Source organism: Eubalaena glacialis, chromosome 9 (assembly GCF_028564815.1).
Source record: "Eubalaena glacialis isolate mEubGla1 chromosome 9, mEubGla1.1.hap2.+ XY, whole genome shotgun sequence".
NCBI classification, from domain to species: Eukaryota; Metazoa; Chordata; class Mammalia; order Artiodactyla; family Balaenidae; genus Eubalaena; species Eubalaena glacialis.
Genome location: NC_083724.1, coordinates 8,050,103 through 8,066,036, shown reverse-complemented (window position 1 = coordinate 8,066,036; position 15,934 = coordinate 8,050,103). Strand labels below are relative to the sequence as shown.

General features: G+C 53.6%; 1 protein-coding gene across 3 annotated transcripts; it reads left to right on the top strand.

The window, feature by feature from the left end:
- The first annotated feature begins 430 nt into the window (after positions 1-430).
- Positions 431-15,785, top strand: TBC1D13 (TBC1 domain family member 13). Of its 3 annotated transcripts, none has more exons than XM_061199810.1 (12): positions 431-555; positions 1,730-1,803; positions 3,441-3,481; positions 4,085-4,146; positions 4,301-4,400; positions 5,268-5,350; positions 7,051-7,207; positions 10,095-10,305; positions 10,823-10,986; positions 11,751-11,911; positions 12,106-12,163; positions 13,077-15,785. In XM_061199810.1, exons 1-12 carry the CDS (start codon positions 533-535, stop codon positions 13,140-13,142), a joined length of 1,200 nt encoding a protein of 399 aa, XP_061055793.1. In that variant the 5' UTR covers positions 431-532; the 3' UTR covers positions 13,143-15,785. The 3 variants fall into 3 exon arrangements, with proteins under 3 accessions (XP_061055793.1, XP_061055792.1, XP_061055794.1); XM_061199809.1 differs by having other exon boundaries at positions 7,048-7,207; XM_061199811.1 differs by lacking the exons at positions 431-555; positions 3,441-3,481 and having other exon boundaries at positions 1,755-1,803; positions 7,048-7,207.
- The last annotated feature ends 149 nt before the right edge of the window (positions 15,786-15,934 follow it).

The window sequence follows — 15,934 nt, the reverse complement described above, 5'->3', positions numbered from 1 at the left end:
TGTTTATTGAACCATCTGCTCTGTGCAGTCACTGCTATAGGCGTCGAGGGTTCAGCAATGAAAAGACCAGCCGGGAGGCCTTGTATGGTTTAGCAGGGAAGGTCTACATCCCTGAAACGATAACTCGATAGCTTACTGCAGGTGAGGAACGTGTAAGGAAGAGGACAAGGTGACAGGTATACTGCCTACTTGGAAGTTGAGGCCCAGGAAAGGACAAGGAATAGCCTTGGGGCACACAGACTGCGCGGTCACCTGCGCGACCTCAAACTTTGCGCACTAAGTCCGCAGGCCTCGTAGGTGGGGGAGCGGAGGCGGGGCCGTGTTCCCGGCGTTCTCTTGCCCCGCCCACCCCGCCGCGCCGCCAGACGGCAGAGCGGAGAAGCGGTGGCACGTGAACGGGGCGGGGCGGAGCAGAACGCGCGCGCCTGAGGCTGAGTTTCCGGTCGGAGGCCTTTGCCCAGCGCCCCGCGGCCCTGAGGGGCGGCGGCGCTGGCGGCGGCGGAGGCAGCGGGGGGATCCGGAAGTCAACACCATGTCGAGTCTGCACAAGAGCCGGTAAGGGGCCACTGGGGCAGACCAGCCAGGCCACTCCTGGCCAGGTTGCCTCTTCTGACCTGCGGAGGGGGCGCGCGGATGCGGCCATGAACCGAGACACCCCCCCCCCCGCCCCCGGCAGAAGGTTTTGGGCGCCCACTTTCCAACCTCTTTGCTGTGGGCCTGAGGGGGGCACGGAACGTGGACACCTGCCCCTCGGTGTCGCCCCTTTTCTCTCTGTCTCTCTCTCTGTCTCTTCCTCACCCTGGAGCCTTTCCCCTGGTGTCTTCCTCTTCCAGGGCCTCGATGCCCGATCTCACCCCCACCTCCTGTCCTTTTTTCCCTTGTTAACCCTTTGCCCCAGTACCCTAGTCTGTCCAGATGCTCCTCGTCCCACGTGTCCTTTTCTTACTAGAAATGTTAGAAAACCTGGATTCTCCAGTTTGTTCTCCCCTCAGGCCAAATCCTGCAGCGTTGGCTAATTTTGCTCACTCTTCAGTTTTCCTCCAGGACTTGTTTTTTTTTTTTAATTTAATTTAATTTATTTTTTATACATCAGGTTCTTATTAGTTATCTATTTTATATATTTAATTTTATTTATTTTTTATACATCAGGTTCTTATTAGTTATCTGTTTTATATATTAGTGTATATATGTCAATCCCAATCTCCCAATTCATCCCCCTCCCCCCACTTTCCCCCCTTGGTGCAGGACTTGTTTTTTAAACCTTTTGTCCTTGCCTGCGGGCAGGCCCAGAGGTCTTTTAATGGTTATATATTTGAGCTTGGAACGCTGATTACACAGGTCCTTGTCTACAGATCAAATTACTCCTGATTCCTAGGGTTTTTTGAGTTCAGATAGCAGCAGTGTGTTGGGCCTGGCCAGCAGGAAGTGCCCCATAAATGCCAGCTCACTAAATATTAGAATGTGTCTAATTTCATGGTGCTCATTTGAGAACCTCTAGACAAGAATACCTCTACATTTCTGGGCTTAGAGGAAAAAGTGATCTCTAGTTCTCCAAAGCTGCCTTTGGCCAGGTTTTGCTTGAGCTTTGCCATCTTTGTGTCCCAAAGGGGAGGGAGGAACAGGTTGGAGACTGGTGGTGTAAGGGAGCTGTGGGCTTTAGGAGTGGTCGCGAAGCCTGTCATCTTGGGGTTTGGTTGTGCTTCATTTGCCTCCCCCTCCCTCCTTCTAGGATTGCAGATTTCCAGGATGTCCTGAAGGAGCCCACGATTGCCTTGGAAAAGCTTCAGGAACTCAGTTTTAGTGGTAAGAGGCAACTCTCCGTTTTCAGGGTTTTCCTAGAGCAGCGTTGTGACTAAGATGGAGGGGAGGGTGCCCAAGGCCACACCTGGCCAGTTCTGGGGGCCAGCCTGCCTTTTGGGGCCATCTCCAGCTTCTGTGGAGCTGAACAACCAGTGACTGCCCTGAGCTTGGAGGGGGTTCCTGGAGCAGTGGCGGCCACAATTAGCATGCCTGTAGGCCTTAGACAGGGTGCTTATTGGCCTATAAGTGATGCTGATTGCTTCCTGAGAGTAACTGGAGGGCAGAGGGGAGACTTTGTGAGCCGAGGTCAGGTCTTTCCTCATTCCTCAGCAAGCTTCCTGTCTTGTAGAATTTGGTTAGCTGCAGAGTGGTTCCTGGTTCTATCCCTGGCTTAGGATCAAAGCCAACTCAGGCAACAGTGAACTTTGGTTAATGGTAAAATTCCAGCCTTGAGACACCCACTTTAAGGAGCTGAACCCCAGCAGTTTTTGACTTTGCCCTCCGTGGCCTAGTTAACTTTTCAGCACAGAGACTTTTGCTTGTCTTTAAAAATACCCCAAGGTGTTCTGGGTAGCTTCTTGTGACTGCTCTGCCCTTGTAACTTTGTCAGCAAGTAGTGCTTGAGTTGCCCTCTTCATCCCCATGCAGATTCTGAGGGGGGGGCATTAGCTTCTGTTCACGGTACTGGGGAGATGGTAGCAACAGCTGCTTTAGCAAGGTTCATGACAGTATTTCAGGAGAAGTTTGTCTTTCTGTTCAGGAGTGATATTTAGGCCCTGAAGATCTTTTTATTATTATTATTATTTATTTTTTTTTTTTTAAACATCTTTATTGGAGTATAATTGCTTTACAGTGGTGTGTTAGTTTCTGCTTTATAACATGGCCCTGAAGATCTTGAGGGGTTTTGGCATCTGTGCTGAGCTGAAGAATCTGCCAGGCCCCAGGGGATGCAGCCTGCTGAGTTGGGCTCTAGTCAGACAGACCTGTGTGTGAGTCCTTGATTTCTCTATCTTTCCAGATGAGTTTCTTTATCTGTAAGATGGAGACAATGATGCTGATCTTCCCTACTTACTAGGGCTGTAATGAGGATTAAGTGAAACAATGTCCGTAAAGCCCAAAACACTCAGCATTCATAGCTTTGTTTATATTCCACAGATACTTATGGACTACCTGTTGTGGGCCATGCCCTGGGCTAGGTACTGGGACTGTAAGACAAATTTGGTCCTCGTCTTTCTGGGGCTTACCCAATAGTAGGAGTTAAAGATGTTAAGTTAAATAGATATACAAATTACATTATACGATCCCATTTGTGGTGGATGTTGTGAAGAATTGATGGAACTGTTATCGTTTATGTCAAGGGACCTGACTTTGTTTGGGAAGAGATGGTGGTTGGTAAAGGCTGCTCTGAGGAAGAAATATCAAGGGTGAGAAGGTGTTATCCTCAAAAGAACATTCCAGACGGGCCACGGAGAGAGAGTACACACAGGGGTAGCATCTAGTCTAGTGATCTTTCTGGCAGAAAACGATCCTCGAAGAAGTACTTCTTGCCCACTCCATTCCCTGCTGACTGGCTCCGAGGTGGAGGACTGGGGGGTTCTGGGACTCTGCGGGGGCGTGACCTTTGCCTGCTATGTCCACAGGCATCCCCTGTGAGGGCGGACTGCGGTGCCTCTGCTGGAAGGTGGGTGTGCCTGGGGTGGAGCTTCTGCTCTGCTGAGACTCCCTGGTTTCCTGCATGGGCTGCCCCTACCCCTGGCCCCTTCTTCCTGCTCTCTGTCTTTCCTTGCTTGTCCCAGGAAGCTTTTCTGGGAAGTTCTGGGTTTTCTGTTTCTCTTGGCGTCCCCTCCAGGATCCCCTTGGGGGTGGAACACTTTGTAATGCCAGCGAAGCCCTCTGCTTCCTGGTCCAGACAGCTCAGTGGAAGTGATGCTTATTGGGACAAAAAAAAGGCTGCGCTTCGCCTAAAGCCTTTCGCTGAGGTGGGAGCAGAACCCCGGTGTCCTGGTTTCCAACCCCTTTGAGCACAGAGTTTTATTATCGTTTGGAAGAGTCTGTGTGAGGAAATGCAGTAGAAAGGGCTGGTTCAGGATGAAGGTGGGGGAAGCCAGTGGGGAGAAAAGGGGAGGCTGCCCCCAGCCCATGCCTGTGTTCCTGGGTTTTATTTAGCCCATCTTGCTGTCTCCGGGCTTTATCAGACATTTTCTTTGAGGCCTCTCAGCCTCCATCTACTTCCAGGGTTGGGCTGGGGGAGTCGCCAGAGCTTTGCTCTTCTCTCTCTCTGCAGATTCTCTTGAACTACCTCCCCTTGGAGAGAGCGTCATGGACCTCCATCCTGGCCAAGCAGAGGTGAGACCCTGACAAAGGAGGATGATGGGAGGCCCTTTGTATCAAACAGAGCAGGTGGTGTGAGCCCGGCCCACTTCCTGTTGCTGCCGCTCTGCGCCGGGCTCCCTGGGGGAGACCTTTGGGGATCATCCCTCTCTCCTTTTCTCTCCTACAGGGAGCTGTATTCTCAGTTCCTGAGGGAAATGATCATCCAGCCTGGCATCGCCAAGGCCAACATGGGTGTATCCAGGGAGGATGTGACCTTTGAGGACCATGTGAGTAGGGGTCAGCAGTGGGGACCGAGGCTGCAGAGTGGGGAGAGGTGTGGGCTTTGGAGTGGACTAGGTCCCTCGTGCCAGAGGCCAGGTGCAGCTGGTCTTGGTCCCCTCTGGCCCTCCCAGTACCTCATTTCTGCATTTAGCTCCTCAGCCCACGAAGGCTGTTGTCTCTCCCTGTTCTCCGCAGGCTCTGGGCCCAGTCGGGACTGTAAACGATGACTGGGGTCACGGGAGCGTGCGTGTGCAGCGCTGAGCCAGGTCCTCCACGTGCATTGTCTCCTTTCCTCCTCAGTCCCCTTCCTCGAGGAAGGTTCTGTGATATTATAGTTGAAGGGAGTCAGAGCAGGGCCGGTGGGAGGATAAACTGCCTTTGTGCGGCCTGGAGGAAGCCTCGTTCCAGCCACAAATACCGAGCTCCTCCCTGGTGCTTTGCAGTCAGGAAGTGGAGATGGGTTGGACCCAGGCCGATCCTCCAAGGGCTGGAATTGGCAACTCAAAGTAGTAATGAGTTAGATTCGAAGAGACCTAATGATACAATATTCATTCATTCAGCAGGCAAGCATTTAGTGAGCACCTGTTACATGCAGCATTCTAGAGCTACAGACAGGAAAGACAGAGTCCTTGCTGCGCAGGGAAGTACTCAGAGCGGACTGCGGGGCTCGGCCGCCGGGTGTGGAGCGTGATGGTGCTTTGGGAGGCTGCGCGAGGCCTGTGCTGCCCCCCAGCTAGCTCACAGGCTGTCCCAGCCACAGCTGGGTCTCTGGTGGGAATGCTGGTTCGGAGCCGCTGCTCAGGCCCCCAGGCTGGTATCTGTCCCTGGGCTCCTAGCCGGCTGAGGACAGAGCAGCTCGTTTTCCCTGACAGCCACTCAACCCTAACCCCGACAGCCGATGGAACACGTACTTCAAGGACAACGAGGTGCTGCTGCAGATCGACAAAGATGTCCGGTGAGCAGGGCGCTGGGAGCCGGCCCCTGGGGCTTCTGTGGGATTCCCAGTTCTTCTGCCCTGTCCCTTCCCAGCCCAGGCCCGCAGGGGCGTGTTTGAGGAACTGCTGGTGAGTTGTCCTGCTAGCTGAGTCCAGGCCCTAGTGATAGCAGGCCTGGGGTGGGGCTGGCAGTGCGGTGAGCGCCTGGCTCTCCTCTCTCCCTGTCTTAGTTTCAGTTGTAGCCCTGGCGTCTGTGGATTCATCTCTTCCTTCCTTCAGCAAATATTGAGGCCCCGCTACATGGCAGGCTCAGAGCCAGGCTGGGCGTTGAACACGGAATAGACAGACATGGCCTGTCTTCTTAAGGAACCTAGAAGCTGGCAGGGAGGACGGGAAGATGGATGTTCAACAAAACAGATCTTCCGTGTCGCTAAAGTTTGTGGAGAATGCTCTGAAGGCAGAGTTCAGGGTGCTTCAGGGCGGTCGGGAAGCCTCGCCTGAGGCAGCAGCTGAGATGGGAGGAGCGGGCACCTTGGGGCAGGGGAAGGGCAGCGGAGGGCCGTGTGCTGCTGGGCGAGGAGCTGCGCGAAGGCCTGTGTGCCTGTGGCCACACTGGAGGCAAGCAGGGGTCGGACCATCGCTCCATCCCAGGGATGTGGGGCAGACGCGCAAAGGTTTTAAGCACAGGAGCGACAGGGTCAGAAGTGTGTTTTTTTTTAAACTGAGCTACGCTGTGTGCATGTGCGTGCCGTTCCTCTTGGTAGAGAAGTGTGGAGACGCCGGCTGCGCTGTCCTGTTGGGTGGGCGAGCCTGGCAGCGGGTGACTCTCCCACAGGGCTGGGTGAGGAGCCGGCAGGCCTGTCCGCAGTGGACCCAGTGGTTGGGTTCTGAGTCTGCCCGCCTGCTTTCAGTTCTGCCTTCACCGTTTGTAGCTGTGTTTCCAGCCCCTCGCCACCTGGGGCTGCTCCTCTCCTGTGCTCATTGTGCCCTCAGTGGGACCCCAACCCTGGGCGGCTCAGCCAGGGGGCAGAACGGGCTCTTGCCTCCTTCCTTCTCAGGCTGGAGCCTCTACTCACCAGGTGTTTAATAGCCCCATTTAAGTCAGGAACCACGTCTTGAACCCAGTTCTGGTGAAACAGGTTCTTACCCTGGTAGTGATTGTAGCACGTTGTTCAGTGTTTCTAGAGGGCAAGTTTGCAATGTGCTCTGCATAAGATCTTTGGAAAATGTGCGTGTACTGCAGTACATATATTTTAAAAACTTGATCACGATCTAGAGCCTGTCTCCCAACTTGCTTTTTTCTCTTGCTCTGTCTTGAGCATCTCCCATGTCAGCTGTGTAATATTCTGTTGTATAATGTGTAACTTAACTAAACTTCTTTTACCATTTTAAACCACAATGCAGTTAATACGTTTGTACATATGAGGTATTTTTGACATGGAAAGACATTTGTTTTAAGAGAAGAGTTAAGACCCTAAGGACACTTAAAAATATATATGCATGTGTGTGTGTCTGTTTGCAAATACACGTTAAGATATATGGGTATGTATACATATACCATGACTATATTGCTTTTGAAATAAAATGTTATTAATTAAAAAACAGACACACACATACAGAGGCTTTGGGGATGCTGGGGCATCTGGCAGCAGGGTGCTGGTGGGATGCCTAAAAATTCCACGCTGAGTAACAGTCCTCCTCTGTTCCCTCTTGACAGAAGGCTGTGCCCAGACATATCCTTCTTCCAGAGGGCCACCGAGTACCCCTGCCTCCTCATCCTGGATCCGCAGAATGAGTTCGAGACCCTTCGTAAGCGGGTGGAACAGACGACACTGAAATCCCAGACGGTGGCCCGGAACCGGAGTGGGGTCACAAATGTGAGAGGCAACCTGGCAGCCCCAGTGACGCCCCGTGATGACCTTTTCCTCCCTGCTTCTCTTGGACTAGTGGCCACGGGCCATCAGACAGACCCCTGACCGTCTGCCCTGAGAGTTACCCAAAGCAGCCTTGGTCCTGCCCGGTCCCCCTCCAGGCTCTCTCTGAAAGTCAGGCATCAAAGGCTGGTGTAATGGGTGTGGGGGAGGGCCCTGCTGTGCAGTGAAGGAGCCACACTTCTGGTCTGTGGTGTAGACGGCGCTTGGAAAAGTAACTACCAGTGTGATGAGGAAGTGCGGTGGGAACAGTGATGGGGGGAGCCGACCTGGTCTGGGCATCAGGGAAGACTTCCCTGAGGAAGTGACATTTAAGCTGAGGCTCCAAGGATGAAGAGGAAAGAGACTTCAGGTGGAGAGAATGGCATGTGTGGACGTCCTCAGGCCGGAGAGAGCGGGGTGTGTTCAAGGAAGGGAGTCCAGCATGAGGTGGGGTGGGGCGGGGTCGGGGGGTTGGGGGAGGTCTGCTGGAGGATGCTGGAGAGGTGAGTGGTGGTGAGGCCACGCGGGGCCTTTATCCTGAGGGCTGGGGACCCTTGCACCATTCTAAGAGCAGGGATGTGATTTAAATCTGCCTTTATACAAGATTTGACTGGCGGGGGCAGGAATGGAGGTGGAGAGGCTGCCTGGGAGGCAGCTGAGGTGTCCAGGCAAGAGTGGGTGGGGGTGGGGGCTGGGGTGGAGTGGGGAGGGGTGTGAGAGACCTAGGAGAAAAGAATGATAGGTCTTGTGCTGGCCAGGTGATGCTGAGTGTTTGAACCTCAGTCTTCTAGCAGATTCCTGTGATTCTGAGAAGCTGCTTATAGCTAAACAAGTATGTTGTCTTGTTCCTTAATTTACACCTACTGCTTTGGCACCTGGAGCTTTGACTTGTTCCTCAAAATTTTTCGCTGTCTTCCAACAATGGAAAAATCCTCTGTAACCTCCAACAAGCTAAGCTCGTTTCCCCCAAGTGGAGTGACCGATCAGGGCTTTGTGTTTCTAGGAGAGCAGCCGTTTTCCACCACAGGGGTGACGGGGCCGTTCTGGCTGATCCCTGGGTTCCACGTGCTCACGACAGAGCTGGGTGTGTCAGGAGGTGCCAAATGCTTGGCTAAATGGCCCCGTGGCTGGCTGGGTTGGTGGCCCTCCTGCTTGGCTGCTGATGTTCTGGCTGCATGGCTAGATGGGGACCTGGCTTCTGTCATTCATTTTACTACAGTAGTTGGTGGCTGAGAACTGATTTTAGGTTTGGACCTGGTCCTGGTGATAGAGCTCCATCACTAGACCTCTGGACCAGTGGCTGGGCAGTTTGAGTTGAAGCGGACTGTTTGACCCTGGGCAACTAACACCAGACTCACCTTCCTGGGCCTCCGCCTCTTCTTCTGTAAACTGGGTGTAATCATTTCTGCCCTGTCTGGCTTTTGAATCGCCCAGAGGGTGAAATGAGGTCATGGCTGTGCAGATTCTTGGAAAGCAGTGGGCACTCTCTGAGGCCTGGACCTCGGGTTCTAGAGTGAGCTGGTCTGGGCTCACTGTAATGCGAGATGTCTGATGAGTGGCCTAACATTTCTGAGCCTCAGTTTCCTCATCTTGAAAATGATGTTGAGAGAGTATTCTATGCTGTTCAGGGCATTAAACAGGAAGGCTTGTGGAGCTCTGTTTTGCAATAGAACACTCTGGGTAAACATTAGTGATGTGTGTGTCTCTGTGTGTGCACATGTACATGCATGTATATGTGTATACACGTGTATATATAGTGGAAAAGGGAGTTTCCTGTTTCCAGGACCCTGGGCTTCCAGGACAGCTTCATACTCTGTCCCTGCATGGGTGTGCCTGTGGCTCTCATACAGTTAACCCCAGGCACCTGAACCTTTATGAAACTCCCAGGGGATCCTGATGTTGGGGACCTCTGCTCTATTGCATGAGTTTTCAGTGGGGATCATCATCTCTTCATTCATCTCCCAACTTTTTCTTATGAAAATTTTGAAACATTCAGAAAAGTTGAAAGAAGAGTACAACGCACACCTATATACTTTCCACCTAAATTCAACAGTTGTTAACCTTTGGCCATGTTTGTGTGTGTGTCATATATAGACAGACGTCCTGACCCTTCACCTCCAAGTACTTCAGCAGGCATCCCGTGAGAATAAGGACATCCTCCTTACCATTGTCTCATCTACGGAGATTAACCATAGTCCGTAATAAGACCTCACATCCAGTCCGGGATCGGGTGTCCTCAGTCGTACTAAGAATGTTTTTGTTGTTTTAAATCCAGACCAGCACCTCTTCAGGGTTTATGCGTTGCGTTAGGATGTTATGTTTCTTTAGTGTCTTCATCTGGAGCACGCCTCCACTCCCCCCTCCTCAACATTTGACTTTTTGAAGAGTCTTAACCAGTTGTCTGTTCTTGATATATTTTTATATTTTTAAGGTTTTTTTTTTAATTGAAGTATAACTTACACACAATAAATGCACAAATCTTAGGTATACAACTAGATGACCTTTTTCTTATGTATACACCCGTGTAACTGCCGACCAGATCAAGACACGGAACATTCCCATCATCCAGAAAGTCCCCTCATGCCCCTTCCTGGTCAGTACGCCTTCCCTCAGAGGTAAGCACTATCCTGACCTTTATCACCATAAGTTAGATTGCAGTCCAGCTGGCTTGTAGAATGTCACACATTCTGGATTTGTCCGCTTGTTCCCGGTGGTGCTGGACTCGTTCCTCTGTGCCCTGGGCTGCCCATGAGATGGAAGTTAGGTTTCGGCTTGTGGGTGAACATACCCGGTGAGAACATACTGTCGGTAGTGCCACCCACCTCAACGAGCTCCTCCTCTTCTCCCCCAGATGAGCTCCCCGCACAAGAACGCGGCGCCCTCATCCCTGAACGAGTATGAGGTGCTGCCCAACGGCTGCGAGGCCCACTGGGAGGTCGTGGAGCGGATTCTGTTCATCTACGCCAAGCTCAACCCTGGCATCGCTTACGTGCAGGGCATGAATGAGATCGTGGGGCCCCTGTACTACACCTTTGCCACCGACCCCAACAGCGAGTGGAAAGGTAGATACACGGGCTCCAGGCTAATGGGCTTTATTTTATCAAGCTGTGCAGCTCACTTCCCTCTTTTGGGCCTCCATTTTCTGTCGGATAAGCGGGTTGGCCTAGATCATCTCTGAGATCTTTTCTGGCTTGAACTTTCTAGAATGTTAGATGTTTATTTACTGATCTCTTGCTATCTGTAACTGAATTTCTGGTAGAGGAGATGAGCTGTATATACAGGAAGCCGAATGATAGAAAGAATTTAAGTAAATAATGATTTGAAAAAATGTCAGCAGAAGAGCATGTAGTCAGTCGCTGAGCTGGTGTACAGCATTGTCAGAGGTGCGAGAAGAAAGAAGTGATGTCCTTAGTCTGGGGGTGGAGAGTGGCCACGGACAGAGGAGGGGCGCAGCCTGACCAAGGTGGGGTGACTTGGTGAGGCTCAGAGGGGAGGGGGTCTCACGTAGCTGAGCGGTGGGGTGGGACACGGGAGGGCGCCAGTTCTCTCACGGCTGCCCTCACCCTGCCCGTCTCCCAGAGCACGCCGAGGCGGACACCTTTTTCTGCTTCACCAACCTCATGGCTGAGATCCGGGACAACTTCATCAAGAGCCTTGACGACTCACAGTGTGGCATCACCTACAAGATGGAAAAGGTGTATTCCACACTGAAGGATAAGGACATGGAACTCTACCTGAAACTGGTGAGGACCCCCAGCACCACACGGGCCAGGGCCACACCTCCTCCAGGGCGGAGGACGACAGGCTCCTGAGCACCCCAGGCCCAGGATGAGGACTGGCTTGAGTCTGGGGATTGGAAGTGGCTGCTGCTGCTAGGGAGTGCTGAGCCGGGTGCCGAGGCGGGGCTGGGGGACCTGGGCAGCAGGTGGTGGGAGCCTAGCGGGCTGGGGGTGGGGGAGGTGGATACAGTGCCCCGTGTGCCGGGCGTGGTGCAGGGCGTTCACTGTGTGCTGTTAGTTCAGCCTGTTAGTCCTCCAAGAAAGGAAGTATGAACTTCAGTTTTAAAAATTAGTGGAGTGGCATTCCATGTTTATTTCAGGAAACAGTTCAGTAAAAAGGATATTTATTTATAAACAAAACAAGTTTCGTGAACAAGAAGATATATATAAACATATCTTTTTAAACAAATATGGAATCATGTCTTGCTTTTTTGTAACACGCTTTTTCGGTCAATAGTATTCACTGTGGCTGACCAGAGGGCTCGTCTCCATTGGGAATAATTGAAAACATCAGACGATCTGACAGCATTGGCTGGCAGCAAGCAGGAGCTGCCCCTTTCACTGAGCGAGGCTCCCTAGGCAGCCCCGTGCCATCCCCGCCTCAGCGTGCCTGGCGCTCACGCCTGGCCTGCTGCTTATATGAATTCATGTCTAATAGGTTGCATGGTGTTCCATGGCAACCAGCCAACACGGATTCTTGCACCCACCCTGCACCTCTGTCTCCCCAGCAAGAGCAGAATATCAAGCCCCAGTTCTTCGCCTTCCGCTGGCTGACACTGCTGCTGTCCCAGGAGTTCTTGCTGCCTGATGTCATCCGGATCTGGGACTCCCTGTTTGCCGACAACAGCCGCTTTGATTTCCTCCTTCTGGTCTGCTGCGCCATGCTCATGTGAGTGTGGCCGCGAGCAGGGGGCGGGCAGGGCCTGCTCTCGAGAGGCTGGTGAGAGCTTCTGGGATTCTCAGGCGAGCATCAAACCAGACTTGCTGCGGGTGCGGTGGGGCGGCAGGAGCGGGAAGGGGCCCGGTGGGCCTGCACTCAGAGTGGCCCAGGGGCCCAGCGCTTTTGTTGCTTGTTTTTCTTAGACTGATCCGGGAGCAGTTGCTGGAAGGGGACTTTACCGTAAACATGCGGCTCCTGCAGGTAATGGAGTTTGGAGGGGCAGGCTCAGTCTTTAGCCATGAGACAGACACTTAGCAGGCGGCCGCCCCATGCCAGCTGCTGTGATAGTCTGCGTCAGGATCAGGAGAGGGTAGCAGGGCTTAATAGTCCAGACCCCTGAGGCAGATCTGTGTTTGGATCTGGGTTGAATCTGGCTTTGCCACTGACCTTGAGTGTGGTGTGGCCTTGAGTGAACGACTTGGCTTCTCTGAACCAAGCTGGTTCAGAGAAGCCAAGTCGTTCACTCAAGGCTGCGACTTATTACCCAGTACGTGGTAATAATGCCCGTTGGTAATCGTGCTCAGACCGGGGGAAGGAACGTGTGGGCCTTAGTGGTTAAGAACATGGGCTTGAGAGTCAGATGATTTTGGGTTCACATCTTTGTTCTCCCGTGCTAGTCATGTGACCTAAGCTAAGTGGCAACCTCTCTAGGCCTTAATTTCTTTGCCAACGCCTGGCCTGGGGTTGGTTTTCAATAACTTCATTGACTAGATGTGTAAAACGGGCAGGTTCACAGTAAGCCCTCATCGGGCTGTTGAGGTGACCCAGTGAGCTAGTACATGGACAGCGTCCGGCCCTGTTCCAGGCTCATTGTCAGTGGAGGTCAGGGTCCGACGGCAGGAGTGGGGAGAGGTGAAGCAGGTGGTCCTTGTCCTAGGGAAGGGGCTGTGAGACCTTTTGGGTGGTGACTGGTTGGGTTGGTTAAGTTACTGCTGCAGTGGGTGTAGTATAGCTCCGGGCAAGGTCTGGGCAGACTGGGGGTATCCTGTGCTCCCTATCCCTTAGGCCCAGGGTCCAGCATGGTGACAGGTCTACTGGAGAGGGCCGGGAGCAGCAGAGGTGGTGAAGGGTGAGCTGAATTCTCAAGCATACTGTTGGCCTTTTCCCTGCCCAGGATTACCCCATCACAGACATCTGCCAGATCCTACAGAAAGCCAAGGAACTCCAAGACTCACAATAGCCTGGCGGCAAGAGGCCCAGGTTTGGGAGAGAAGCCACCGCCGACCCCTGTGCCCTGGCTTCTGGGACGTGCAGGAGCCCGTGGGGTCCCAGCCAGAGGGGCCGCTGCAGGATCAGCCTGCTCCAGGCCTCTCACCCTGGCCGCTCCCACCGGGGGCCCGCTGTGCCCTGCTCCTTCCTAACCACCGAGCCCTGGCTCCTCCCCCCACTCCACCCCTTCCACCCTGGACCCTTCGCCCAGGCTGCTGAGCAAGGCAGGAGCTTGTGAGGTGGTTTCCTGGGGCTGGGGCAGATTGCGGGCCCTGGGGGCAGGCAAGGGCCCCTCCCTGCCTCTGCTCTGCTGCTCTCTTCCTGCTCTCCTGCTCCATCTTCTGGGCGCTGGTCGGGGAGGTGCTCGGCAGATGAGCCAGAAACCACTTCTGGAGGTTGGTGCTTGGGCTTCTCCACAGGGAAGGTGACACCGTGAAGGAGCTAAGAGGCTGCCAGGCGCAGGTCTCACCCTCTGTCTCTTTCCCACAGAGGGTGTGTGTGTGTGTGTGTGTGTGTGTGTGTGTGTGTGTGTGTGTGTGTGTGTGTGTGTGTGTGTGTGTGTGTGTGTGTGTGTGTGTGTGTGTGTGTGTGTGTGTGTGTAGTTGTGGGTTGCTGTGTATGTTTTTTAATCCCCCTCGCGTGTGCTTCTCTTCCGTCTGTGTGTGTTTCCATGTGTCTGGAGGGAGGTGACTCCCTCTTGGTCTTTGCTTCTTCTTGTCTGTCTCTGCCTCCGCCTCCGTCTCCCTCTCTTTCCTTCCACCTCTTTCACTGAGGGGGTGTGGCTCTCACTCTGTCCGCCCCTCTCCGTTGCTCGCTCTCTCCCCTCTCTTTGGGTTGCCTTATCCTCAGCCCCTCCCCCACCCTCCTCTCTATGCGCAAGAATCCTGGAGACAGGATGAAGAGTCTGGCTCAGCCAAGCTCCTGGAGGTCAGCCTTGACCCTTGCAGCCTGTTCCCATCTCCCAGGTCTAGGCTCCCAGGGCTCCCAGTCCACAGTGCCTCACTCGAGGGCCCTGAACCCTTGCCCCACCGCAGGATTCTTGGAAACCCAGAGTTGCTGAGAATTAATAGCCCATGAAGCTTTGAGCCTCACCCACCTGCCCAGGGAGGGAGGGGGGAGGAGAGGGAGAGCTGGGTCTTCCAGAGGTTCCCCCAAAGGTCCTTCTCTCCCAAAAGAAAAAGGACATTAAGGTTGGGATCCAGGTGCTTCTGAGGTGTAGTCGTTTCCTTGGCTTCCAGGTGCCGGCCCAGGGCAGGCGAGTCCCATAAAGGGCAGTGGGACCAAAGGGAGCCTCTCTGGGTCAGGCGTGGCCGAGCTCAAAGGCCTGGGTCCTGTCAGGGCCAGGAGAGCCATGTCTCCCTCAGGCAGGGGAGCTGAAGGAGGTGCAGGCCCTTCTCCGGTCACCTGCTCGGGCTGCTCCCAGGATGTGGGGCACATGCGTACCGAGTAGGAGCAGCCGGCTCCTCCCACGCTGGGCTGTGGGAGTAGTGGGCCTATTCTGACCAAGGCCCTCCCTCCTTTTGTGAGGAGGCAGCTGGTTTGCATCTGGAAGGCTGGGTAACGTAGCATGGGCCCTCTTCATCTCCCCAGACTGGCCAGCAGGGACCCTCACGCCCCCCGGAAACTTCCTTAGCCTGACAGCCAGGACTTGTGGCTATGGGGCGGGAACAGCTTCCCCAAGGAGGCGCCTTTCCAGGCTGTCCCTTGGATGCTTCTAGGACTCCATGCACTTGCCTTTTTCCTCCTCCTCTCCCAGCACAGTATTTGGGAGATTTTTACTATTTATTCAGACTCCTGGTTATTTATTGCAGATTGGCAAGTGCTTGATTTGGGGATGAAGGGTAGGGCTGGAATGGTGGAAACCAGCTGGAGTCATGGTCTTCCTGACCTTCCAAGGTCAGTCAACATCCTCTCCCCCTGCCTCTGGGACCTTCCTGGTTTTCCAGCAGGTCCTGGCTGGGAGGGCCCTGAGCTCTGTAATAGAACTGGGTGTAAGGGAGACAAGAGAGTTGGTATCCTTGCCAGCCTCCAAGACCCCGGCATGGGGTAGAAACGCTGCTTCCCAGCAGCCTGGCTTACCCTCTTCCCAGAACTTGTCAGCTGGTGGTTCAGTCACAACTTGATCCCTTCACAGCCTGTCGCTTGGACCACAGCCTGGGTCCCAGCAGACACTGCCCAGGACACCTGATGCGTTGCCTCTTGCCTGTCCCTCTGCCTTCCCTCCTGGTACCATACTACTTGAATCACTGCATCTCATTTGCCTCAGTGGCAGACCTGGGTCCAGTGCCCTCTCCTTGACCTTGTGATGAAGGTCAAAAGAGCACAGGAACCACGTCCAGGTTAGACTGAGCTCGCCAATGGGAGGACCTGCCCTTGGCAATTCTCCCTCCCCAGACTCTCAAGGGAGGTCCCCAGAGAGCTAGAGACCCTGAGGCTTCCTGCTTGGGAAGCTGCCCCCAGGACTTTGGACACTTAGAGAATGGGCTGTATGAGTTCAGCAGGTCTCATTCCAAGGGTCAGAATGTTAGTCTGCTTTTGTTTTCTCGTCTGTTTTGTTCTTTGAATCAATGCTGTTGATGACAAGTTGTCTTTAATAAATCATGTGTTCTTTGCAGTGGGCATTGGTTCTGTGATGGGCTGAAACCTTCAAGGCCTCGGAGCAGGAAAAAACGTTTGAGCAAAGATAGAGTCAGGAAGCTCTTAGAATGGTCAAAGGAAAAGGTTAGGAAATTGTTGGAAGAGCCTATTCAACTCTTCTTTAAC